This window comes from Hippopotamus amphibius, chromosome 15 (genome assembly GCF_030028045.1).
Source record: "Hippopotamus amphibius kiboko isolate mHipAmp2 chromosome 15, mHipAmp2.hap2, whole genome shotgun sequence".
NCBI classification, from domain to species: domain Eukaryota; kingdom Metazoa; phylum Chordata; class Mammalia; order Artiodactyla; family Hippopotamidae; genus Hippopotamus; species Hippopotamus amphibius.
In genome coordinates this window covers 11,057,179-11,083,869 of record NC_080200.1, presented here as the reverse complement: position 1 = coordinate 11,083,869, position 26,691 = coordinate 11,057,179, and the positions used below count along the sequence as shown (strand labels likewise).

Sequence of the window (26,691 nt, the reverse complement as noted above, 5' to 3'; positions counted from 1 at the left end):
CCCTCCCCATACTCGAGAGGATGACAGGTGATCCAGAATGTGTGTCATGAGCCCAGAGCACACAGTCTGCAGTGAGACCCAGGAGGAAGCAGGAGGAGGTCCTGGGGGGCAGCACTTCCAACTCACCATTGACATAAAGGCTGTCCCTGTCCAGGGTGAAGAAGCCAACACGGGTGATGCCCTGAGTCTCACGGCTCACCTCCCAGTACAGCTGCTCTCTGTCCAGCCTGGTGCTTGTAGGTTTAGAGTGGACAGTGCAGATGGTGTCCACTCTGGTGGCTGATCCATCCTTCTCAGGCCTGGGAAGGGAAGAACATGGGGATGGGGACATATGTAGAACTGATGATGAGGGAGACTTGCAAGAATGATAATATTCGAAAAAGCCACAAAGCTGAAATTACCTTACTTAGAAGGAAGAAAACGGGAGGGAGGAAGGAAGGAAGGAAGGAAGGAGGGAGGGAGGGAGGGAGGAAGGGAAGAAGGAAGGAAGGAGTGAAGGAGAGAAGGAAGGGAGGGAGGAAGGAAGGAAAGAGACAAAATATCTAGAATTTATAAAAGATCAATAGATTAATAATAAGGTGAATTAGGACCCAATTTGGCATAATATTTGCTCATCATCCATGTACCAGTGTCTGTACACCCTATTCCCAGATTAGGTCAAGGAGGAAGGAAAAAAAAAAAAACATCTGGGGGCAGCCCCAAGGTCTTGCATTATCTTTGAGCACCTTAAATACGGTTAGGAAACGAGTACACAAGGACTGCTCATTTTTGCTTTTAAAATTTTCCTCAGTACAAAATAATTTCAGAAATTGCAAGTCATTAACTCCAATGAGATGTTCTACACATTAGCTAGGAAGGAACAGAAGGAAGGAAGGAAGACAGAACAGAAGCCTGAGGAGACGGGAACCCAGGGAGAGGGCTCAGTAGATGTAGCATCAGAGATGCCCAGAGCCTGCTACATACACTGTGCAGGTGGGGAACAAGAATGGGGTGGAAGAGAGGAACCACATCTGGGAGGCATGGGAGTGTGACGTGCACTCCTGGGCATCTCACCTGAGTGCAGTCAGTCTGCAGCCAGAATACAGTGGGCCGATACTGGTGTTCTTGAACAGAGAACCAAGCTGGGGAGGAAAGAGTGGGAGGTAAATAGGAGGAGGAGAGGGGGCCATACAGGGGTGAGGAGCAGTGGGTAACAGGCATCTTGGGGCTCTTACAGTGTGCTGCAGAACCTCCTCCATCCTGTTGAACATTGCAGATCCTGGATGCCCCATGTCTGGCATGTACTGCAGGTTTGTGATGGTAACATTGAGGGTAAACGGCACCAGGGTAGGGCTTGTGGCTGCAACAGAGGAGGCAGATAAGAGGACCTGTCCTGACCCCGCTAGGACTCTGTCCAATCCTTCCTCCAGACTCCCCTAGCCCTTGCACAAGGGGGCTCTGATTCTCCCCACCAGAATGCTCCAATGGCTCTTGATCCAGTGCAGGCAGGGACCACCATTTAAGTCATATCCAACAGCTCTTGGGATCTGGAATTGGTTCTTCTCCCAGGAGCTCTGATTTGGGGGTACCTGGGTGACCCCAAGACTTCATCTATATTGGCCCAGTTATTTGACAAGACTCATGCCTCAGATTCCTAGTTACAATTTGACTTCCTTGAACGAAGAAGCACTGGCTATGCGTGAGGCATCACCATGGCCCTGGGCACATATATTTCTAGTTAGGAAAATAGACTTTATGTCAGGTATTTCTTTTTTCTTTTTTCTTTTGGCTGCAGCACGCAGCTTACGGGATCTTAGTTTCCCGACCAGGGATTGAACCCGCGCCCTTGGCAGTGAAAGCATGGAGTCCTAACCACTGGACTTCCAGGGAAGTCCTGATGTCAGGTATTTCAATAGAAGAAATTTAGTATAAAAAAGGAAAACCTGAAAGGATAACACAGAGATTAGCCAAATCAAGAAGAAAATAGGGCTGGTGGAACAAAGGGATGAGAGAGTGGCACACCAGAAATTGCCGAGACCGTGGAGCAGACACAACTTCTGCTGGAGATGCCACATGAAGCAGAAAGAGAGGTGGATCTTCCTCTGCTCTGTCCACCACTGTCCTACAAATGCCTCCTATTGGCTGAACCTAACAGGAAGCTAGTTAGCAAGGGAGTCTGGGAAATGTAGTTTGCAGGGGTCAGATCTCTACAGACCAGAGCATAAGGGTGAAGAATGGATCTGAGGACAAAACAACAACAACAACAACAAAACCTGCAAATGACCCACATGAAATATAACAGAGAACAGGATAGACAAGGCCCACGAGAAGTTTCATTCCTAGAAACAGGAAACAGACCATGAAGATGTAAACAGATAAGAACAATGAAAGTGTTATGAGTGCTGTGGGAGATTAAAAAAAAAACAGGGTCTGATTTAGATAGAGGAGTCAGGCAAGAGAACTTTGAGAACTTTGGGATTTGCTTGAAACTTGAAGGATAAGGAAGAGCCAGCTATACAAGCAATCAGAGGAAGTATTTCCAAGCAAAGTAACAGCAAGTAAAAATTCCATATGGTTGGAAGGAGCAATGTCTAGGTTGCAGTGAGCAAAGAGGAACGTGGAAGGAGATGAGGTCAGAAGGGGCAGCAAGAATGAGGTCATCTTGTGCGTCATGATGAAGAATGTGGATTTTACTATAATAACAATGGGAAGTGGCAGAAAGATTGTTATCACTGTCACTGTCACCATCATCATCCCCACCACCACCATCACCATCCCCACCATCACCATCACCATCCCACCGTCATCATCACTATCATCATCTTCAGCATTATGACCATCACCACCACCATCACCATCACCATCCCCACCATCACCACCATCATCCCCACCGTCATCATCACTATCATCATCTTCAGCATCACGACCATCACCATCACCATCATCACCACCACCACCACCATCACCATCACCATCCCACCGTCATCATCACTATCATCATCTTCAGCATCATGACCATCACCACCATCACCATCACCATCACCATCACCATCACCATCACCATCTTCAGCATCATTATCACTGCCACTGCCATCATTATCACAATCACCACCATCATCATCCCCACCGTCATCATCACTATCATCATCACCACCTTTATTACCATCACCATCATCATTATTACAAGAGTATAAATTCTATAACGGCAGCAACTAAAAAAAATTTTCTTTGTTCCCCACTGTATCCCTAGGGTCTGGCACAGAGTAGGTGCTCAGTAAAGGTTGTTGACTGACCCATTGCCACTAGATTTACTATGACTTTCATCTTTATTTGAGGGAATACTGTCAGAGATGTTTATATTCATCGGGTACTCTCTAACAGATGGGCCATTGACTAGTGCTTACCTGTGGGGCTAGAGAAGGAGGATGGTGTCCTAGAGGTTCCCAAGTCTACTGTGGAGGTCCCAGGAGCTGAGGAGAAGCCCCCATCAGTGAAAGCAGGAAGACTCTCACATGGCAGAAATGCCAGCAGGCGAGACTATTTACTGGGCTTGCTGCATGTGGGACTGGAGCTGGCATTCCCTCTGGAACTGGGGCTGAGGGGAGACTAAATAAATTGTGCCCTCCCAGGAGCTCCTTCCCTCCTGGGGAGGATATAAGCAAGCATGAGGAGGGGTCAGCTCCATCCCTGCCTGGTGTAGGTATGGGGTGACACTGGGACATCAATTGAATACTCACTGCTGTTGATGAGTGCAGACATCCGATGGGTAAAACCTGTAGTGAGAGGGAGGGGTGATAGTGGGTAAGGATTAAGGGAGAGGCTGGGGACCAAATAGGGCTCAGGGATACTCTGGTGCAAAGGAGGGGGTTTCACGGGGCAGAGGCTATCAGGGATTCCCCATCAGCATCCTCTCATTAGGGAAGAAGGCCCTGAGGGTGGAGTCAGTCCAAGATGAAGAAGAAACCATGAAGGTCAGACCTGAATCAGCACGTCCAGAGCACAGAGCCAAGCCTCTAAGGGCAAGACAGGGAATGTGATCTCAAGTCAGAGGGTAGTGGCTGCCCAGTAAGGAGGAAGAGACTCCAACCACATCACAGCTGCTCACCATTGACATAGAGACTGTCCCTGTCCAGGGTGTAGGGGCCCAGCTGGGTGATGCCTTGTGTCAGCTGGCTCAGCTCCCAGTACAGCTGCCCTCTGTCCAGTCCAGGGCCTTCAGGGTCAGGGCGATGCATGCAGATGGCGTCCACTCCGGTGGCTGCCCCGTCCTTCTCGGGCCTGGGTAAGAACCCCCACATGGTTGGTCTAACTATTTCTCCATGTGTTCATCCTTCTCTCCCTCTATGTGCCACCCCTAAAGCAGAAACTTGGAAAGCCCTAGTCAACAAGGAAGCTGCTGCCTTCAGGGAGACACCCTTCATAAACAAAAAACTAGGACACCACAGGACTCCAGGCCTTTTGCATGCCTGGGAGGGAAGCCTCTAAAAGCACTGGGTGTGTGTGTGTGACAGAGACAGAGAAAGTACTCTTGACGGGGGACAGCAGTCCTGGAAGATGCCAGATATAGCCACGACAGCCAAGTCCTATCACAGGGTCCTGATGGACACAACTAGGTGCTTAGGGTCATGCTGTAATGGGTGGCAGTGGCCCCAGAACAGGTGACCATGGCATGGCCAGTGACATTTTTCTTCAGAGTATTGGAGTTTTCTGATGGTGGCATCAGAAGGCTAAAGTCACCCTTTCTAGATCCCATGCACCAGCAGCACTGGGACATTTTTAAAGAGACTAAGGGACTAAATGGCCTCAGAGATGCCTCTTTTTTTTTTTTTTTTTTGCATACAGATTTAATTTTACAAAGTAGTTCCCTCTTATTATCTCATTGGATACAGAAAAGCTTTGCAATATGTCAAACTTATCTCTGTTGTCCAGATAAGACAGACTTTGAGAAAAGCTAGTGAACATTTAAGACGCCTGCTCAGAATAAAAAGCAAATTAATATGGAGACAGGACCAACATCTGTTTTGACACAGTCTTGAATTTTCCTATCACTAACTCCTGTGCTTTCTTTCTTTTTTCTCTAAAAATAGAGTATCATTTTTTAAATTTAAATTTAATTTTTTATACATCTTTATCGGAGTATAATTGCTTTACAATGCTGTGTTAATTTCTGCTGTACAACAAAGTGAATCAGCTATATGTATACATATATCCCCATATCCCCTCCCTGTTGAGTCTCCCTCCCTCCCACCCTCTCTATCCCACCCCTCTAGGTCGTCACAAAGCACCAAGCTGATCTCCCTGTGCTATGCAGCAGCTTCCCACTAGCTATCTATTTTATATTTGGTAGTGTGTATATGTCAATGCTACTCTCTCACTACGTCCCAGCCTCTCCTTCCCTGACTGAGTCTTCAAGTCCATTCTCTACGTCTGGAGAGGTGCCTTTTTGGTGGGTCTGAGAGCGGGACCTATCCAACAGAAGGCCTCTGTGTCTCAGCACCCATCTCCAGCCACATAATATTGACCCACCTACCCAGTCAAAATGCTATTGAGTGATTTGGTGAGAATGGGGCTCCCATGCCACAGGGCCATGGATAGAATGCCTCCAATAGTAACAGCTACCGTTTATTAAATACTTAGTATGCAGCAGGCCCAGCATTTTGTATTCATGACTGCATCATTTAATCCTCAAAGCATCCCTATGAGCTCAATTGCTCAATTCCCGGAACTATTATTATGCTTATTCTATGATATATAACACAATTGCATATCATATAAATATATTGATATATAAAAATATATGATACATATTTAGGTTATATATTTATTTTATATTTTATTTATTATTGTGTTATATATTACATGTAAAATTGTATTATTGTAAAATTGTTTTATATCTGTTATACCTGTACCTAATACATATACATGTGTATATATATAGGTAATATATATATTAGGTATTATACATACATTAGGTGTTATACCTATATACATCATATATATTAGATATTATACCTATATGTAACTATTATGCCTATACTATGTATAATATAATATAAAATATATGTGTACATCAATATCAACATATGGTATAGGTATAATTCTGTATAGACATAATGTATATGTACCATATTATACCTATACCATATATACACACACACACCCCCATATATACATATAGATAGATAAATAGGTGGATATATGTATATATATAGTATACTTATATATTATATACCTATAAATAAGATAATTATATATTATACCAATTATACCTGTACTTAATATATATATATACTGTATACCTATATATGTAATTTTATACTTATATCCACACCTCATACATATATAATATACATATATAGCTATAATATACACTTTCATATATAAAATATATATTAGGTATAGGTATAATAGGTACATATTATACTGATACCTATACTTTATTTACATATGAGTATATATATATATTACATATAGGTATAATATATTATATATAACACATGGGGAAACAGGGCACAGAAAGGTTCAGGCACTTGCCCAGAGTCACAGATCTTAGTGACTGGCAAAGCTGGGTTTTGAACTCAGGTCTGTCTGACTTTACCAAGGCTCTCAGCCAGTAGGCCTCTCTGTCCTGTCTTCCCTCAGGAAGGAAGGGGAGCTGGAGATAGATGCCTGTGAGAAAATGGGAATCCAGGGAGAACCAGACCTAGAGATTCTGTGAGAGAGGTGTGGAAGCTGAGAATGCCAGGTGTACAATGGTGTCCACCCACTTCCACTCCAGGCTGCATGTCTAGATGCCCTTTGTAGCATCTGAGGGATGGTGTCGTCCCCAGCCCCCAGCCGCCTGAGAGCAGGTCAGGCCCCGTTCAGCTGAGTCTGACCCATTTAGGAGCACACTTCCTCTCTGTAACACTTGCTTCTTTCCCTGTTTAGGTTCTCTGGCAAGTTCCTTCAGAGAGGTTGTCCGATTGGTATTTTCCACACCTTGCAAGGGCATAATGGGGGCAGAGGAGGTAGTATTGCTTAAGGGCTAGGAGTTTGGCTCTAGAACCTGTGACCTGTGTGACCTGCACAAGCTACTTAATCCCCCTGAGCCTTAGTTTCATCTTCTGTTCATGCTTCCTGAGGCTATGGGGAGGACTGATGTGATTAAATATAAAGTAACAGCACAGTGCACTCAGTTGCTGATATTATTGTTGTTGTTAATACTTAGTATCCCTGAGCAGTAGTTGTTTTAAGTACGGGCACAGTCAAGGAGCCCATAGATATGGTCCCGTGGACGTGCTGGCTGTTTCTTGGGGCGGGTCTTACCTGAGCGAGGCTAGTCTGCAGCCTGAATAGAGGAATCCCAGACTGCTGCTGGCTTTGAACACGGGTTTGAGCTAGAAAAGAGAGGAGAGTTGAGAAGAAACCCCTGAGGGAGGCCAGGAGGAGCTGGGGCATTGATGGATGAATAAGTGGGGTGGGCGGGGCTGGCACTAGTGGGTGGAGCCTGAGTGAAGTAGGCAGAGCTGGTGTTAGTGGGTGGGGCTGACATCTGTGGGCAAGGCTCTCACCAGACCCTGCAGGATCTTCTCGGTGGCATTGAATTTCCAGGAGCCCGGGCTCTGCATGTCCTTCTCGAAGTACAGGTTGGTGATAGTGAAGTTGAGGGTGAAAGGCACCAGGAAAGGGACTGCTGCTGCAGCAGGGGAAGGAAAAAGGAGACCACTCCTGAGTCAGGCCTGGGCCGGGCTCAGAGACAACTTCTGGGGACAGAGGTGGAGGAAACAGGGATTCACAGCTGGCAGATAGGCTACCTTAGAAGCAGAGATAGAAGGCTAAACAAGGAGCAAAGCAAGATGCTGTTAAATGCAGCAGCATGTTAGAATGGGCATCATCAGAAAATCTACAAACAGTAAATGCTGGAGAGGGTGTGGAGAAAAGGGAACCCACTTGCACTGTTGGTGGGAATGTAAATTGATACAGCCACTATGGAGAACAGTATGAAGGTTCCTTAAAAACCTAAAAATGGAATTACCATGTGACCCAGCAATCCCACTACTGGGCATATACCCAGAGAACACCATAATTCAAAAAGACACATGCACCCCAATGTTCATTGCAGCACTATTTACAATAGCCAGGTCATGGAAGCAACCTAAATGTCCATTGACAGATGAATGGATAAAGAAGATGTGGTCCATATATACAACGAGATATTACTCAGCCATAAAAAGGAATGAAATTGGGACATTTGTAGAGACATGGATGGACCTAGAGACTGTCACACAGAGTGAAGTGAGTCAGAAAGAGAAAAACAAATATCGTATATTAACGCATATATGCGGAATCTAGAAAAATGGTACAGATCAACCGGTTTGCAAGGCAGAAATAGGGACGCAGATGTAGAGAATGAACATATAGACACCAAGGGGGGAAAGCGGGGGTGGGGAGGGGTTGGGGTGGGATGAATTGGGAGTTTGGGATTGCCATGTACACATTACTAATAAGAAAAAAAAATATCAAATTGTACACTTTAAATATATGCAGTTTCTTGTATGTCAATTATATCCCAATAAAAGTTCTTTAAAAAATGCAGTAGCATGCACATCCTTTAGGATGGCTATTATTTAAAAAAAAGGAAAATTATCATAGGTGATAATATGGAGGAATTGAACCCTCGTGTGTTGTTGGTGGAAATGCTGGTGGAGCTGCTATGGAAACAGTTTGGTGGCTCCTCAGAAAGTTAAACATGGGGTTACCATGCGATCCAGCAATTTCACTTCTAGGTATAGACACCCAAAGAATTGAAAACAGGGACTTCGATACTTGAAAACAAATGTTCACAGCAGCAACATTCACAATAGCCCCAAAGTGGAAAAAACCTAAGTGACCATTAACAGATGAATGGATAAAGGAAATGTGGCAGGGACCTCCTTGGTGGTCCAGTGGCTAAGACTCCGTGCTCCCAATGCATGGGGCCTGGTTTCTATCCCTGGTCAGGGAACTAGATCCCACATGCCGCAACAGAGTTGGCATGCTGCAACTAAAGACCCCGCATGTGGTAATGAAGATCCTGCGTGCCGCAACTAAGACCCATCACAGCCAAATAAATAAATAAAATAAAATAATAAATAAATATTAAAAAAAAAAGAAAAGAAAATGCGGCATACACAATGGAATAGCATTCAGCCATAAAAATGGAAGGAACTTCTGATCCTTCTACAAAGTGGACCTTGAAAACATTATGCTAAGTGAAATAAACCAAACACAAAGGGACAAATATTGTATGAGTCCCCTCACATAAGAGTACCTAGAATAGGTAAATTCATAGAGACAGAAAGTAGAATAGAGGTTACCAGGGACTGGGGGTGGCAGTTAAGGGGAGTTAGTGTTTAATGGTGATGGAGTTTCTGTTTGGAATGATAAAAATTTTCTGGAAATGGATAGTGGTGATGATTGCACAACATGGTGAATGTACACTTTAAAATGGTAAATTCTATGTTGGTTTCAAATCCTCTCTCAGCACCTCACCAGTCATGTGACCAGAGGCATGTTCCTTAACCTGTCTGTACTTCCATTTCTTTAACTGTAAAATGGGGAGAATCATACTTTGTAGGGAAATTATGAAAGTTAAGTGACCGTTTTTTAAAAGAGCACATTTCAAGGGCATTGTGCTGAGTGAAAAAGCCAGTCCCCAAAGGTTGCATGTTGTATGATTCTTTTTTTTTTTTTTATTCTGTTTATATAACATTCTCAAAATAACAAAATTATAGAGATGGAAAACAGATTAGTGGTTGCCAGGGGTTAGACTGGGTAGGTGTGACTATAAAAGAGTAGAATGCGGGACATCTTTCTGGTGATAGAACAGTTCTGTATCTCAATTGTAGTGGTAGTTACATGGCGGGCAGCGGGGGAGCGGGTGCCTATGTGACAAAATGGCATAGAACTACACACACACACACACACACATATGAGTACATGTGAAACTAGTGAAATCTGACTGAGGTCTATGGGTTTTAGCAATGTCAATTTCCTGGTTTTGATATAGTGCTATTAGTTATACAAGATGTTAACCACTGGGGAAAAACTGGGTGAAGGGTATAGGGAATTCTGCACTATTTCTTGCACCTTCCTATGAATCTATATTCATTACAAAATGGAAAGTTAAAAATAAAAAACATGATAATAGCACACAGCCTGGCATATAGTAAGTGGTGGACAATATGAATCTCTTTTATAATTATTATCAATAGTAATCATACATTCAATTTCAGTATTTCTCAATACACTGTAAACTTGGCGAGGGGAGGGACTACACGTGACTTACAATCTTATCCCCTCTGCCCAGCACAGAATACATACCCAGTAAATATTTACTGGACTAAATTCCTTGGTATCCCCTGTGCTAGTTGTTTTTACGCACATTTTCAGTTCACCTTCACAACGACCTTATGAAGTATTATTAGTCTCACTTGGCAGGTGAGGAAACTGAGGCACCGACAGGGTAAGCAAATTGCCCACAGTCAGCAGAGCTGGACAGATGAGGAATTCACATTCTGTGCCCTTGAGAATTTAGAGCAGAGCAGGGGCAGCCCATGGCAGTTTTAATTCTTTCATAGCAGCTTGTCTCTGAAACCCTCAGGTCCTAGCTTTAAGGCTTCCTAGAAGGATCTGGAGAAAGAAGGCACCTACCTGTGGAGCTGGGGAAGTGGGTTGGCACCACAGAGGTCCCCGGGAAGAGCATGGAGGTCACAGCAGCTAAGGAGAAATAGTCTGTAGTGAAAATGGGGATTCTGAGTGGGCACGGATGCCACTGTGTGCATCTTTCCTGTCCAGCTGGAGCCACTGAATGTAGGGGAGTTGGGGTGAGACAATCAGGTCCTCTGGAATCTCCTCTCCCTGAGGCTCTGGGATGAGGAGATCAGTTTCTGTCCACAAGGAGCCAGGAGTACATGGTCATCAGGGTCCTGAGTACTCACCACTGGGGGTGGAGGCCGAGGTCCTCTGGGTGTAACCTGCAATGAGAAAAGGAGACAGGATTGGGATACAAGCAGGAAAGGGGATGCCCAACATACAGCCCATAGACCACCAACCCCTACCCTCAACTGAGACGTCAAGTCTGCATCATTCAACAGTTCTGATTTAGGAGCAACTATATCTTGTGCTTAAAAGGTGGAGAAATCAAAGCCCCAGTACATGTCTTCATGGATTTGCAATTTACTGGGGAAGATAAATACACTGACATTTCTAGAACATGGATTCTAAATTTGTGCTTTTCAGTCTCTAGAGGGGATTTTGAGATGTTGGTGGGGAGAAAGATGAATGGCCAGACTCTTGAATCCCCACTGGCTTCAGGCAGTGGGATAGTATCTTTCATCTTCTGAAGAAAGGCTTTGTGCCTCAGACAAGTATATATTGATAAATCAAAATCTTGGAATGCAGGGATGCAAAGGGAAGAGCCTAAGGGCTTCCTTGAGTCATCAAGGGTGATTGCTCAATGGAAAATGATACATAGAATGGGTCCTGTGGCCAACTGGAGAGTCCCAACCCTCCTGGGGGGCAGATTCTCAGCTTCAACTTGTAGTTACAAAAAGGATGCACGCTCACCATTGACATAGAGGCTATCCTTGTCCAGGCTGAAGGAGCCCAGCTGGGTGACACCATGGGTCTCACGGCTCAGTTCCCAGTACAGCCTCTCTCGGTCTAGTTTAGAGCCCATGGGGTCAGGACGGTGAGTACAGACAGCATCAACTCCAATGGCTCTTCTGTTTTTCTCAGGCCTGGGCAGGGAGGGGACACAGGGATGGGGAAGTGGGGATTCCAGGTAGGGTCCTGGAGAAGCCTCATTGAAGGAGGGGGCTGAGAAAGCAGGAGGACTGGGGGGTGGTCTGGAATGGCCTTGGTGCTGGGGGAGAGTTGGAAATGAAGAGGCCAGCCAAGGTCCCTGAACACAGAGGATGTAGCATGTAGAAATGTTGATATTTGTGCTAAACTTTAAAATGACGATCAGAACAAGGTATCACACACTCTAACAATAGAAGCATGACAGAGGTGGTGGAAGGAAGGGATCTGGGGATTCAACAAGATTAAAAAAGGCAGTGTCAAATTTCTTAAATCCCAGCCTTGCCACTCAACTGCTGGGTGGTTTGGGTAAGTCTCTCAACCTCTCTGAGGTTCAGTGTTTTCATATGTCAAATGAGGCAGTAGTACAGACCTCACAGTATTTAGCACTAGTAAGTGCTCAATAAAAGGCAGCCATTTTTTAAAACTACATGTAAATAGGGCCAATGTTCTTGGTGATCAGACCTTGCAGTGAGAGAGACTGAGCCTTCTGAAAGAGACTGTGAGGCCAAGCGGCCAGCCTCTGGTAGAGGTGGGGATGGGCCTGTGTGGTATCAGAGCCAGAAAAATCTCAGGGCCCATGAAAATGGGCAGACCTAGTATCATGGCTGAAGGGCAACAGTGACTATCCTTGGACCTGGGGGCATTCAATGCTCTGACACAAGGTCCGTGATTGAGAGATCTCACACAAAGGGTGAGGTGACCTAAGTGTGCATAGGGGGGTTTCCATATGTTGGACTTATTCTCAGTATCTGAGTATATAGAAGGTTGTGAATGATTTAGTGCATGCATAAATATCATTATGCATCCACTACAGCAAGGTTTCTTAACCGTGGCACCATAAGCATTTCAGGTCAGATAAACTCTTTGTCTTGGGAAACTGTCTGGGGCACTGTAAGATATTTAGCAGTGTCCCTAGGTATCAGTAATAATGTCCACTCTTTTTTTTTTTTAATGTCCACTAGAATTGTGACAACAAAAAAATGTCTTCAGATATTGCCAGATATCCCCTGGGAGTGAAATCACTCTTGGTTGAAAACTACTCCTCTATAGTGGTGAAGCTGACATGATTATTTGTTTTCTCGATGAGTTCCAGATGAAAGATCTTTCTGAAAAGTTCAACCTTATCTCCTGCGATCTTATCTCCTGTGAAGGAGAGTCTAAGAGGATTCTGCATTTTCTGCTCAGGAACACAGTGTGAGACAAGGTGAGAGCTGTCCCTGAGGTGGTGGGTGCAGGATGTTAGGGTGTAGCTTATGGTCATCACCCCAACCTCCCCTTCCCACATTACCTGCATGTCTACTCTGGAGTTCTCACCTGAGCAGGGTCAGTTGGCAGCCAGCATAGAGGAGGCCAATACTGCTGTTCTGGAACAAGGGTTTGAGCTGGGAGTGAAAGAAAAGGAGGTGATCAGATGGGCCAAGGGGCTGGGCAGGGCAAGAGCAGGCACTGGAGGGTAGGCACTGGAGGGGTTCTCACCAGGCGATTCAAGATCCTCTCTGTGGTGTTGAATAGCTCAGATCCTGGGGGGCCCATGTCCTCTGTGTAGTGCAGGCTAGTAATGGTGAAGTTGAGGGTGAAAGGCACTAGAGAAGGGCTCACGCCTACAGTGGAAAGGGAGAGAGGAGGTTCGTTATGATCTCTGGCTAGGATGGTTGGAAACGGTGGGTCCAATGTTGTCACCTTAGCCTCAGTGTCCAGCAAGTCAGGCCTAAGATGTCCAACTTGTATCACTCTTGCATCCAGCCGGACTTATAGTGGGGGAGGGGCCTCCCCATGGAAGGATGATTTTAGCTGGAAAAAGAACCTAAACTCTTTTCAGCCTAATGTATCTAAAGAAAAGCAATTGGTAGACAATTTGGTGGGAGGGAGAGGCAAAGTCACTCTACTTCCCTTTGGGACAGAGATCTCCCATAGTCTTCTGACCATCAGGAGAGAATGTGCAAGTACTGATTAGTCAAGGCTGTTCCACCCGTGAAAGTGACCGCTTCCTCAGTATCAATAACCATCGTTGAAGAGTGTATTATATTATATTATATTATATTAATCAGTATTTTTAAGTTGAAGTATAGTTGATTTACAATATTGTGTTAATTTCTGCCATACAGCAAAGTGATTCAGTTATACATATTCTTTTCCATTATGATTTATCACAGGATATTGAATATAGTTCCCTGTGCTATACAGTAAGACCTGGTTGTTTGTCCATTCTATATATGGAAGCTTGGGGGACTTCCCTGGCTGTCCAGTGGCTAAGACTCCATGCTTCCATGCACCCTGATGTTCATTACAGCACTAATTACAATAGCCAGGACATGGAAGCAACCTAAATGTCCATCTACAGAGGAATGGATAAAGAAGATGTGGTACATATACATGACGGACTATTACTCAGCCATAGAAGGGAACAAAATAGTGCCATTTTCAGAGACGTGGACGGACCTACAGATCGTCATACAGAGTGAAGTAAGTCAGAAAAAGAAAAACAAATATCATATAATGTCATCGCTTATATGTGCAACCTAGAAAAATGGTAGAGATGAACTTATTTGAAAAGCAGAAATAGAGTCACAGATGTAGAGAACCCAAACTTATGGTTACCAAGCAGGGAAGGGAGGGGTGGGACGAACTGGGAGATTGGGATTGACATATATACACTACTATATATAAAATAGATAACTAATGAGAACCTACTGTATAGTGCAGGGAAATCTACTCAGTGCTCTGTGGTGACCTAAATGGGAAGGAAATCCGAAAAAGAGGGGATATATGTACACGTATGGCTGATTCACTTTGCTGTACAGCAGAAACTAACATAACATTGTAAAGCAACTATACTCCAATTAAAAGAAAATTGAAGGTTGCAGGAACTAGGCATGTTACATAAATGGTTGAGTTGATCTGAGCGGAGCAGTGAGGAAGTGGAGAGTATGCATCCTGCCTGAAGCATATAAAAAGCCTGCAGTGTCTTGAAGGCAGAATTCAAAGTATAAAACACCAATTTGTATCTCATAACTCCAGATTCACATGGCAGGATTAAGAGCCAGGGATGCCCAACCTGGGGCATGACATAAGCATGAAAAAGACCTATAGACTCAAATAAAAAAAAAAAAATCTTGGGACTTCCCTGGTGGTGCAGTGATTAGGAATCCGCCTGCCAATGCAGGGGACATGAGTTTGATCCCTGGTCCGGGAAGATCTGCAGAGCAACTTAGCCCACGTGCCACAACTACTGAGCCCATGTGCTGCAACTACTGAAGCTCACACACCTAGAGCCCGTGCTCTGCAACAAGAGAAGCCACTGCACTGAGAAGCCCAAGCACCACAACAAAGAGTAGCTCTCACTCGCTCCAACTAGAGAAAGCCCGCGTGCAGCAATGAAGACCCAATGCAGCCAAACAAAACCAAACCCAAACCCAAAACCAACCAACCAAAAAAACCAAACGAATCTTAAGGGCTGATGTAAAACAGGTTTCATGGCATGAACTAAGTCCCTGTATCAGTTTCCTTGTTGACTCAGGAGCCCTCAGACTCACCTCTGGGAAAGACAAGGAGATGGGACAAGAATCAACTCAAGACTAATATCCTGAATAATTTTCTGGATGTGCAAATAGAATCCGCAAATGCGGACCTATACAGAGATTGCTACATTCATCCATTCATTCAATCAATAAACATAAAATGAGCTCAGGTGCTCAGCTTCAGGGTGACAAATACATAAAGACTGAATAAAACAAATAGTAGTAAATTCCGTGAAAGAAATACTTGTGGTGATATGATAGAGAAAACCTGTGAGCCAGGTGTGTGTCCAGGAGAAATGCTACATCATTTAAGTGGTCTTGGAAAGTCTTTTGGTGAAGGTGAGGGTCAAGCTGAGATTTGAAAGGCAAGTAAGTAAGTTGCTAGGCATAGCTGATCTCCAGGAAGAGCTACTATAAAGGCCAGACAGAGGTTAGGGCACTAGAAGACCAGACAAGCCTCTGATGTGGCCAAAGCTTAGAAAGTGTGAGAGAAAAAGTGGGACAGGCTGAGGCTGGGTGGCTAACAGGGGCCAGACCATGCAGGGCTGAAGTTTCATAGGTCCCAGAGAGCAGGTTTCCTACCTGTAGAGCTGAGGATGGGGGACAGAGATGTGGAGGATTCCGGAGAGAATGTAGAAGTCACTGGTGCTGAGAAAAACAAACAAACAAACAAACAAACATAGGGAAAATGATTGAGTCCCCTCTGGAAGGAATGTGGAGCAGAAGTTGTTCACTGGAATTTGGGTTTCTATCGTGACTCAAAGCAAGAACTTGGGTGGGTTAGGGGCTGCTCTGAGGCTATGGCTGGGCATTTAGGGAGGGGGCATTGGTAGCTTCTCTCCTGAAAGATGTGCTCTGGGGAATAAGGATCCAGGGGGCATTAAGGTTGCACAGTTTTGAATACTCACTGCTGGTAGTAGGCGTCCAGTACTGACGGTTATAACCTGCAGAAAGGGAGAAAAGAGTACAGAAGGACTGTTATGATGGGTAAGTGTTAAGCAAGGGTTGGATGACAGACCTAGAAATGGAACTCATTAACAAATCTTCTGAGATCCATGTGAACAGTGTTGGCTACATCTTATTCTGTGCCTTTGTGTGCTTTCTTTGAAAATAATGATAAGTGTTATCGCCACTATTATTGCCAAAATTAAAATACAACAGGGAATTTCCTGGTGGTCCAGTGGTTGGGACTCCACCATTTCACTGCTGAGGGCCTGGGCTCGATCCCTGGTCGGGGAACTAAGATCCTGCACCACAACTACTGAAGCCTGTGCGCCTGGAGCCCGTGCTCCTCAACAAGAGAAGCCACCGCAAAGAGAAGCCTGCGCACCGCAACGAAGAGTAGCCCCTGCTCTCTGCAACTAGAGAAAGCCCACGCAGCAACGAAGACCCAACACGGCCAATAAATAAATAAATAAATAAATTTTAAAAAGAGAACTGTGAATCTGTGTATAACAATTTCTCGGACTCAGCATTTTTGACATTTTGGTCTAGAAAATTCATTTCGGTGGGGAGCTGCCTTGTGCATTGTGGGATGTTTAGTAGCACTTCTTGTGTCTACCCACTAGATGTCATTAGCAACCCATCAGTCATGACTTGAAACTGTCTCCAGACATTGCCAAATATCCCCTGGGGTACAGAATCTTCCCCAGTTGAGAGCTACTGGTAGAGAGAGACATGGCCTGGAGTAGACCCCAGCCGCAGCATGGGCACTCACCATTGACATAGAGACTGTTTCTGTCCAGGGTGTAGGTGCCCAGCTGGGTGACACCATGAGTCAGCTGACTCAGCTGCTGGTACAACTTTTCTCGGTCCAGTCCAGGATGCATGGGGTCAGGGTGGTAGGTGCAGATGGCGTCCACTCCAGTTGCTGCCGCATCCTTTTCAGTCCTAGGGTGGCCAGGACAGAAGAATAGGGGCATTCAGAGATGTGGGAGAGTGATATACTTTGTTCATTGTGAGACAGGCTAGGACCCTTTGCGGCAGTGCTTGCACCTGGACAAATGTGTCCTTGAGCAACAAAATACAAAGAAACTATAAGGGACTAAAAATAACTGTGTGCATGTGCAGTTGGGGCAAATTATGGACAAGCTAAAAAGAGACCAAAAAACCCAACTGCCAGTTCTGAAGAGCTGGGAGCAAAAGTAGGGGGTTGGGAGCAAAAGCAGGGTACTGGGCATGCCCCCTGCCCACACCACCACCAAAGGGGTGGGCAAACCACCTAAGCCACCCCTCCAGCCGCACCCCTGGACACACCCCTACCCCCACGCCATATAAGGAACCAGCTTGCCCCCCACCTCAGGGAGCCAGCAAGAAAAGGTACCTGTTGTTTGTTCTTACTCCCCACTGCTGCAGCAGGGGCCCCAATAAAGCCTTGCCTGAATGTCCTGTCTGGCCTCTGATCAATTTCTTTTCTTTTTTTTTAATTTATTTTATTTTTAATTTTTTTTTCTTTTAAGAACTTTTGCTGAGATATAATTGACATACAATAAACTGAATATATTTAAAGTGTACAATTTGATTTTTTTTTCTTATTAGTAGCATATACGTGGCAATCTCCAATCTCCCAATTCATCCCACCCCAAGCCTGCCTCTCCCCTCCCCGGGATCAATTTCTATTGATTAAGGAGGCTAAATATACACAATGGAATATTACTCAGCTATAAAAAGGGATGAGATGGAGCTATATGTAATGAGGTGGATAGAACTACAATCTGTCATACAGAGTGAAGTAAGTCAGAAAGAGAAGGACAAATATTGTATGCTAACTCACATATACAGAATCTAAAAATGGTACTGATGAACTCAGTGACAAGAACAAGGACGCAGATACAGAGAATGGACTGGAGAACTCGAGGTATGGGAGGGGGCGGGGGGTGAAGGGGAAACTGAGACAAAGCGAGAGAGTAGCACAGACATATATATACTACCAACTGTAAAATAGATAGTCAGTGGGAAGTTGTTGTATAGCAAAGGGAGTCCAGCTCGAGGATGGAAGATGCCTTGGAGGGCTGGGGCGGGGAGGGTGGGGGGGACTCGAGGCCGGGGGAGTCAAGGAAGGGAGGGAGTACGGGGATATGTGTATAGGGACGGATGATTGAACTTGGTGTACCCCAAAAAAAATAATTAAAAAAAAAAAAAAGGAGGCTAAGAACCTTGGTCGGTAACAATCTCTCTCCTTCAAATTGACTCCCTCCCATTGGTTTATGACATTTCTCTTTACTGGGTCTTGTCTGGTTTCTCAGCCATGGTCTTTTCTGGGTCCTCTTCATCTAGGTATCTTCTTACTCCATGAAGTGATTGACCTTTAATTCTTTTTTTGTTTTAAGAACTTTTAGTGAGATACAGTTAACATACAATAAACTGCATATATTTAGAGCGTACAGTTTGGTATCCCAATCTCCCAGTTCATTCCCCCCCAACCCTCCCTGCTTTCCCCACTTGGTGTCCATATGTTTGTTCTCTACATCTGTGTCTCTATTTCTGCCTTGCAAACTGCTTGATTTGTACCATTTTTCTATAGTCCACATATATGTGTTAATATACGATATTTGTTTTTCTCTTTCTGACTCACTTCACTCTGTATGACAGACTCTAGGTCCATCCATGTCTCTACAAATGTCCCAGTTTCATTCCTTTTTGCAACTCAGTAATATTTCATTGTATATATGGACCACATCTTTTTTATCCATTCATCTGTCGATGGACATTTAGGTTGCTTCCATGTCCTGGCTACTGTAAATAGTACTGCAATGAACATTGGAGTAGATGTGTCTTTTTGAATTATGGTGTTCTCTGGGTATATGCCCAGTAGTGGGATTGCTGGATCATATGGTAACTCTAATTTTAGTTTTTTAAGGAACCTCCATACTGTTCTCCATAGTGGCTGTATCAATTTACATTCCCACCAACAGTGCAAGAGTGCTCCCTTTTCTCCACACCCTCTCCAGCATTTACTGTGTGTAGATTTTCTGATGATGCCCATTCTAACTGGTGTGAGGTGATACCTCATTGTAGTTTTGATTTGTATTTCTCTGGTAATTAGTGATGTTGGGCAGCTTTTCATGTGCTTCTTGGCCATGCGTATGTCTTCTTTGAAGAAATGCTTATTTAGATCTTCTGCCCATTTTTTTGATTGGATTGTTGATTGATCTTAAAGTCTTCATCCTCAGTCAGCTTCTCTTCTTTTTCCCCTCATCCTTCTTGGATTAGTTGGTTCCTACTCATTTTTTTCCAGCTACCACCTTTATTATTATGAGATTCAATTTCACTCTCTCTAACTAAGACCTCCCTCTTGAGCTCTATGCCACATAACCAACAGCCTCAGGGATGCCCTCCAGACCCATTAGATTCCATATATCCCCAATTAAGCTTATTATCTCCCCCCTAAAAACACAGAAACTGCACCTCCTCCCATGTTTCCATATCAGTGCAAGAGCCAGAGATGTAGCAGGCTTTCTGGACCTTCCCCCATCCTTTGTTCCCCCTCATCCAAGCAATATCCAGGTCCAGTCTGACATCTCACTCTCCTCCCCACCTGCTGTCCCATCATCACAGCAAATTTTTCCATCCCCATACCTACCAGTGTTCTGGTTAAACTACATTTCAGACTCTGCTTACAAAAGTTCCATGGCTTCCTACAGCTCTGAATAAGTATAACTAATATTTATAGAACACCTACTAGTTGATAATACTTATGAAATAATAAATACTAATAAAAATACTACTGGGTGATCTACTTTTACATTTGCTATCTCTTTTTTATCTTTTCAGCAACTCTATGAGCTAGATGCTGATATGATTACCACTTTATAGTTGAGAAACCAAAGTCATGCAGATGTTAAAGAACTTCCCAAACATCACATCACACAGCTAGTGACGGAAACAGGATGTGATGTCATGTATTTGAATACTGAGATCATTAATGCTTGACCTCGGGAATTCCCTGGTGGTCCAGTGGTTCGGACTCCACACTTTCAGTGCAAGGGGGCACAGGTTTGATCCCTGGTCCGGGAACTAAGATCCTGCAAATCCCACAAGCCATGCAGCAAAAAAAAAAAAAAAAAAGCAAGCAAGCAAGCAAGCAAGCAAGCAAGCTTGACTTTTGCTGCGCAAAATACTGTGAAAATTCCTTAGTGTGACCTTTGGCCCCAGCTCCAATCTGAACTGTTGATGATATTTGCTACTCCAAACTCATCCCACCACTCATGCAACTACACTCATTTCATCCATCCTCTCAGCCAACCTCCTTCCCTAGCTTTCTCTTTCCTTTCTTCCTTCCTTCTTCTTCCTTTCTTTCTCTCTCTCTCCCCTTCCTTCCTTCCTTTCTCTTTCTTTCTTTTTCTTCCTTCCTTCCTTTCTTTCTTTCTTTTTCTCTCTTCCTTTCTCTCTTTTTCTTCCTTTCTTTTCCCTTTCTTTCTTTCTTTTTCTTTCTTTCTTTCCTTCTTTCTTTTTCTCTTCCTTCCTCCCTCCCTCCCTCCCCTCCTCCCTTCCTTCTTCCCTCCTTCCCTCCTCCCTCATTCATTCAGTTGCTGTTTCCCCACTCTCCACTCTCCACTTCCACAGAGCTTTACTCATGTACCATATTTCTCACATCTAGCCCATTACTTAAGATATGCTGGCCCTTGAAGTATCTTTGCCAATGTGTCTTCTGGCAAATGCACACTCGACTATCAAAACTTGGCTTAGACATCACCTTCTCCAGACAGCCTCCACTCAACCCCCCTAGATGGAGCTAGGAGTCCATTTTCTGGGCTCCTATGGCCCCCGTGAAGTGCTTTATCATTGTGCTAACCACATTCATATTACAATTTTAAGTGCATACGGCTGTCGTCCTCTCTACACTGTGGGCACCTTGATGGAGGGGCTCAGGACTGATTCTCTCAGTGCCCTTAGCACCTGTCACAGGGTGTCCCCTGAGGTACCTCACTTTATGTTTGTTTTTTTATAAATTTATTTATTTGTTTTTGGCTGTGTTGGGTCTTCGTTGCTGCGTGTGGGCTTTCTCTAGTTGTGGTGAGCGGGGGCTATTCTTCATTGTGGTGCATGCACTTCTCATTGCAGTGCCTTCTCTCGTTGTGGAGCACAGGCTTTAGGCACAACGGCTTCAGTAGTTGTGGCTCGCGGGCTCAGTAGTTGTGGCTCGTGGGCTCTAGAGCACAGGCTCAGTAGTTGTGGTGCATGGGCTTGGTTGCTCCATGGCATGTGGGATCTTCCTGGACCAGGGATTGAACCCATGTCCCCTGCATTGGCAGGCGGATTCTTAACCACTGCACCACCAGGGAAGTCCCTTCATGTTTGTTTAATGAGTCAGTGTTGCCCTTTCTGACTGCTGAGTGTGAATGCTCTGTGCATCTGCTTATCCAAATAATTTAAGCCCTTTGACAACCACCTCTCTCAGGAAGCCCCCTCTGATACACTCAGCCAGCCTTCTGCATCTGAATTCCGGGAAGCCCCATTCGTTTATGACTCTCGCCTTCTAGTTGTCACATTCAGGCCCTCCCTTCAGGTGAGCTTGCTTGTGACAGCGCAGCCCTTCATGTTGTAAGGAGGGGGTGGGGAGTCTTACCTGAGCAGGGTCAGTCTGCAGCCAGAGTACAGTGGGCCGATACTGGTGTTCTTGAACAGAGGGCCAAGCTGGGGAGAAGGGGGAGGGACATGAGCAAGAGAGGCTGAGGGCCAGGGTGAGGTGAGGACAAGGCAGGCCAGTGCAGGCATTGAAGGGCTCTTACCAGACGATTCAGAGCCTTCTCCGTGAAGTTGAACTTTGCGGAGCCTCGGTGCCCCATGTCTGGGGTAAAGAACAGGTTGGTGACAGTGAAATTAAGGGTGAATGGCACCAGGGCTGGGCTCATGCCTGCAACTGGAGGGAGAAAGAGAGAGAGGAGAGACCTATCAGTCTTAGGCCTGAGCTGATTAAGGGGGGAAGGGACTAGTGCCATCTCTCTGCCCATAGCATTCATTAGGTGAAGACTGAGATATCCCATTGGGATACCCCCCTCCCCCACTCCTCACCTAGCCAGGGGAGGAGAAGGGACCTTTGTCTTAGAAGTGTGACATCAGCTTGAAAGGGAACCTCAACCCTCTTATCCTAGAGTGTCCAAAGGCTGACATGTCATGAACATTTTTGTAGGAAAAGGAGAGACCAAGACCTTTTGTGCTCAGGCCTTAGGCCACAAATACTTTAGCAGTCAAGAACATCAAAATAGCAGTAATTTTAAAAAATGTGCATCACATATATTTTACTAACCCTAACTTATGGTTACCAGGGGGGATAAATTGGGAGTTTGAGATTGACATATACATACTACTATATATAAAATAGATAACTAATAAGGACCTACTGTATAGCACAGGGAACTCTACTCAATATTCTGTAATGGCCTATATGGTAAATGAATCTAAAAAAAGAACGGATATATGTATATGTATAACTGATTCACTCTGCTGTACACCTGAAACTAACACAACACTGTAAATCAACTATACTCCAATAAAAATTAAAAAAATAAAATGTGCATCTTATATATTTTATTAACAAGCTTACACTTATTAAAAATTATTCTTAAATTTTTCATAAAGTTTTAAAGGTTACTTTTCATTTACAGTTATTACAAAATATTGGCTATGTTCCTTGTGTCGTATAATACATCCCTGTACCCCGCCTTACACCCAATAGTTAATGCCTCCCACTCCCCCACCCCTGCATTGCCCCTCCCTCCATCCCCGCTGGTAACACTACTTTGTTCCCTATCTGTGAGTCTGCTTCTTTTTTGTTATATTCACTAGTTTGTTGTATTTTTTTAATTCCACATATAACTGATATCACACAGTATTTGCCTTTCTCTGTCTTACTTATTTCACCTAGCATAATGCCCTCCAAGTCCATCCATGTTGCTGCAAATGGCAAAATTTCATTCTTTTTTTATGACTGAGTAGTATTCCAGTGTGTGTGGGTATGTGTGTGTGTATCTCACATCTTTATCCATTCATCTGTTGATGGGCGCTTAGGTTGCTTCCATATCTTGGCAATTGTAAATAATGCTGCTATGAATATTGGGGTGTGCATATCTTTTTTGAATTAGTGTTTTTGTTTTCTTCAGATATATACCCAAGAGTGGAATTGCTGGGTCATAGAGTAGTTCTATTTTTAGTTTTTTTTGAGAAACCTTCATACTGTTTTCTGCAGTGGCTACATCAATTTACATTCCCGCCAGCAGTGTACAAGGGTTCATTTTTAGCCACATCCTTGCCAACAGAATAGCAGTAATTTCCAGGAAGGAAATGTTAATAGAAATAGAATAGAGATTAGCCATGCAGAAAAGCTATTTTCTAGGAGGTGGTCTGAGCAAGAACAGGCTGAGATGAGGTTTGGAGAACAAGGAGGAACCAAGCACAGCTGAGTTCCAAGAATACTAAGTGCATAAGGAGGGAAGGATGTTTGGGTTCTGCAGGAAGAGAAATGAGGCTGGATTAGGCATCAAGGTAGACAGTGGGATGGGGTGAGGCTGTGTGGGTATCAGGGTCTGGACCATGCAAGAATCCATCAGCCACTGAATGGGAGTTGATGTTTCATGAGACCCAGAGATTAGGTTCCTACCTGTAGAGCTGGGGGTGGAGGTCAGAGATGTTGGAGGTCCTGGAGAGAACATGGAGGTCACTGGAGCTGAAAGAATAAAATTGTTGGATCCTATCATGAAGCAATGAGAGGCTAGAGCTATTAATGGAAACTTGCATCTCTACCTTGGCTTAACCTGAGACTTTTGTTGGTCTGAGGCTATGGTGGGTCTGAGGATCTGGGGCAAGGGGCATACTTTCCTCTCAGGGAGCAGGCTTAGGGAGGAAGAGTCCCAGGGTCATGGGAACATCTGAGCCTTCATTACTCACCGCTGGTGGTGGGGATCCAGTACTGATGGTTATAACCTGCAGATAGAGGCAGAAAGAAAGAGTAAGATGATGGGATAAGGTTAAGAAAGGAATGAAGAGGGACTTGCCTGGCGGTGTTTAAGCCTTCACCTTCTAATGCAGGGGGTGTGGGTTCAATCCCTTGTCGGGGAGCTAGGATCCCACATGCCTCGCAGCCAAAAAAACCAATACATAAAACAGAAGCAATATTGTAACAAATTCAATAAAGACGTAAAAACAAAAAAGAAAGGGGTAAAGTGTAGAACTGGAAGCACAAGCTCACAGACCTTCCTGAGTACTTTCTTGGAGATTCATCAATAAATAATGATAGGTACTCTTTGAGTTAACTGCCTCGATCTCTGATGCTCCTGCTAATTTCATCCTCATAACCATTAACTTCAAAGAAAACAATGATCAAATCACCCTCAATATTGTGGGCATTTACTAGGTGCATGGAATAATATCAACCTCAGCAAATGACTAATAAGGACAACAGTTTTATGTGGGTGTTTCTAGCCTTATTTATGTTCTCTTCATCCATGACATATAACTTTATCCTTGCTCTTTGAGTTTCTCCCGCTACCCAGCTCTCCAAAGACAAAGCTTGACCTTTGACAGCATAGTTCTTGGACTTCCATAATGTTGGATTGAGATAGTGTGGGAGGGGGAGAGAGAGAGAGAGACTTGGGGGTCAGCCAGAGAGTATAAAGTTGGAGAATAAGAGAAAATGGGGGAAAGTGGATTTGAATAAGTATGCTTCTTGATCGTGGATTGGATCCTCTTTGATGCTCTATAAGCAATGCAAGTAAAACGTAGACTTGTTTTATATTTAATGGTCTGACTGGCTTCATTGAAATGAAACTCCTCTCTGAGACTGGACCAAGTGGAGCCCTGTGGTTTACTTGGGTTATTCAGGTTTTATCTCATTTGACTCACACTTATCTTAGATGACTTTTTTTTTAAATAAGTAATTGGCTAACGTAATTATGGATGCTGAAAAGTCCCAAGATCTGCCCTCTGCAAGCTGGCAACCCAGGAGGGTCAATGGTGTAGTTGCAGTCCAAGTTCTTAGGTAACTTTTTAAAAAATTCCATTCTAAAAATGGACAAAAGTCTAGAGAGGTCATGACTTGCCCAGGGCCACATAGTAAGGAAAAGACAGGACCAGGGCTTGATTAAAGCAAGATCTATAATTCACCAAAACCCGTAGTGGTTAACTACTGCTTTTAGGTAATTCCCAAGGACTATTGAAATACAAAACAGATTTTAATCCAGTTAGAGAAAAATTGTCCAAGGTGATATAGTGGGGACATAATTACTTAAAATTGTCATATTAGAGGCCCCTTACTATACTTTTGCATCCTGATATTTGAGGCTTGTTATAGCTGGGTTAGTCTTCAGTGTAGCCTAGTAATTAGGCAGGTTTAGATTTTCGAGTCAATTTAGGTTTGAGTCTCAACTCTACTGCTAGTCTTAGCTGTCTGATCTTGGGAAAATGGAGTTCCCTTCCTGAACCTTGTTTGATCCTCTTTAAAATATACATAATGCCACATAGAGTATTGGGAAGGATTACCAAGACATAATACTCTAGAACATAGGAATCCCTCAATAAATATTAGCCTTAGTACAGGTGGTATTGCGGGTGTTGTTGCTAAGAGCATTGTTGCAAAGGAATTTATTGCTAAAAACATTACTAACAGCTTTGTTGTTTGTTTCTTGAGTGGGGGGTGGTTCCAGCTGGCCCTTGGAGATTGAGTAAAGGGCCACAAGCTGCCATAAGGAAGAGAAAGAAGTGGATCAGTCGCTGCATTGGGAACCCATTGCCTCTTGGGGAAGAGTTAACCCCAACGGCCACCATGGGCTTGCTTTACATTCTTTCCTCTTTAATGTCTGCATGTTGTACTTGGGCTTTTGCAAAATGTCATTAGAATGAAGAAGACTTTGCAGGGAACCTTTATTTCCAGACCTGGAAAGTTCCTTTTTAGGTGTCCTGAGGGGAGAGAACTGAGCCCCCATGGAAATTCTAGGTTGGTCCAGAACTATGAAGGTGGGTACAGAGAAATTACACTGCAAGGAGACCCCATCTGGGGAGCAAGAGGAGACGCCAGCTACAGCAGAGCTACTCACCATTGACGTAGAGACTGTTCTTGTCCAGGGTGTAGGGGCCCAGCTGAGTGACACCATGGGTCTGCTGGCTTAGTTCCCAATACAGCCGCTCTCTGTCCAGCCTGAAGCCTGTGGGATCTGGGCGGTAGGTGCAGACTGCATCCATTCTGGTGCTTGTTCCATCCTTGTCAGCCCTGGGGAAGGAGGGACATGGGAGTAGGAACATGAAGAACACTTGAAGGGGACTTCTCTGGTGGTCCAGTGGGCAAGACTCCATGCTCCCAATACAGGGGGCCTAAGTTTGATCCCTGGTCAGGGAACTAGATCCTGTATGCATGCCACAACTAAGAGTCCGCATG

At 44.4% G+C, this 26,691-nt stretch overlaps 1 protein-coding gene across 1 annotated transcript in view; it reads right to left on the bottom strand.

Annotated features, from left to right (window-relative positions):
• MUC16 (mucin 16, cell surface associated) overlaps window positions 1-26,367 on the bottom strand; it is a 69,049-nt gene extending 42,682 nt beyond the window's left edge. The window contains exons 1-21 of the mRNA XM_057708298.1: window positions 26,354-26,367; window positions 24,210-24,245; window positions 23,923-23,988; window positions 22,055-22,185; window positions 21,892-21,959; window positions 17,041-17,213; window positions 16,232-16,267; window positions 15,906-15,971; window positions 13,282-13,406; window positions 13,120-13,187; window positions 11,569-11,741; window positions 10,941-10,976; window positions 10,654-10,734; window positions 7,533-7,657; window positions 7,288-7,358; window positions 4,085-4,257; window positions 3,717-3,752; window positions 3,384-3,449; window positions 1,215-1,339; window positions 1,054-1,121; window positions 127-299 (exon numbers count right to left, since the gene is read on the bottom strand). Coding sequence (XP_057564281.1) covers window positions 127-299; window positions 1,054-1,121; window positions 1,215-1,339; window positions 3,384-3,449; window positions 3,717-3,752; window positions 4,085-4,257; window positions 7,288-7,358; window positions 7,533-7,657; window positions 10,654-10,734; window positions 10,941-10,976; window positions 11,569-11,741; window positions 13,120-13,187; window positions 13,282-13,406; window positions 15,906-15,971; window positions 16,232-16,267; window positions 17,041-17,213; window positions 21,892-21,959; window positions 22,055-22,185; window positions 23,923-23,974 — 1,846 coding nt within the window. The 5' untranslated portion in view covers window positions 23,975-23,988; window positions 24,210-24,245; window positions 26,354-26,367. The remainder of the gene's footprint in view (window positions 1-126; window positions 300-1,053; window positions 1,122-1,214; window positions 1,340-3,383; window positions 3,450-3,716; window positions 3,753-4,084; window positions 4,258-7,287; window positions 7,359-7,532; window positions 7,658-10,653; window positions 10,735-10,940; window positions 10,977-11,568; window positions 11,742-13,119; window positions 13,188-13,281; window positions 13,407-15,905; window positions 15,972-16,231; window positions 16,268-17,040; window positions 17,214-21,891; window positions 21,960-22,054; window positions 22,186-23,922; window positions 23,989-24,209; window positions 24,246-26,353) is intronic.
• Window positions 26,368-26,691: the final 324 nt, after the last annotated feature.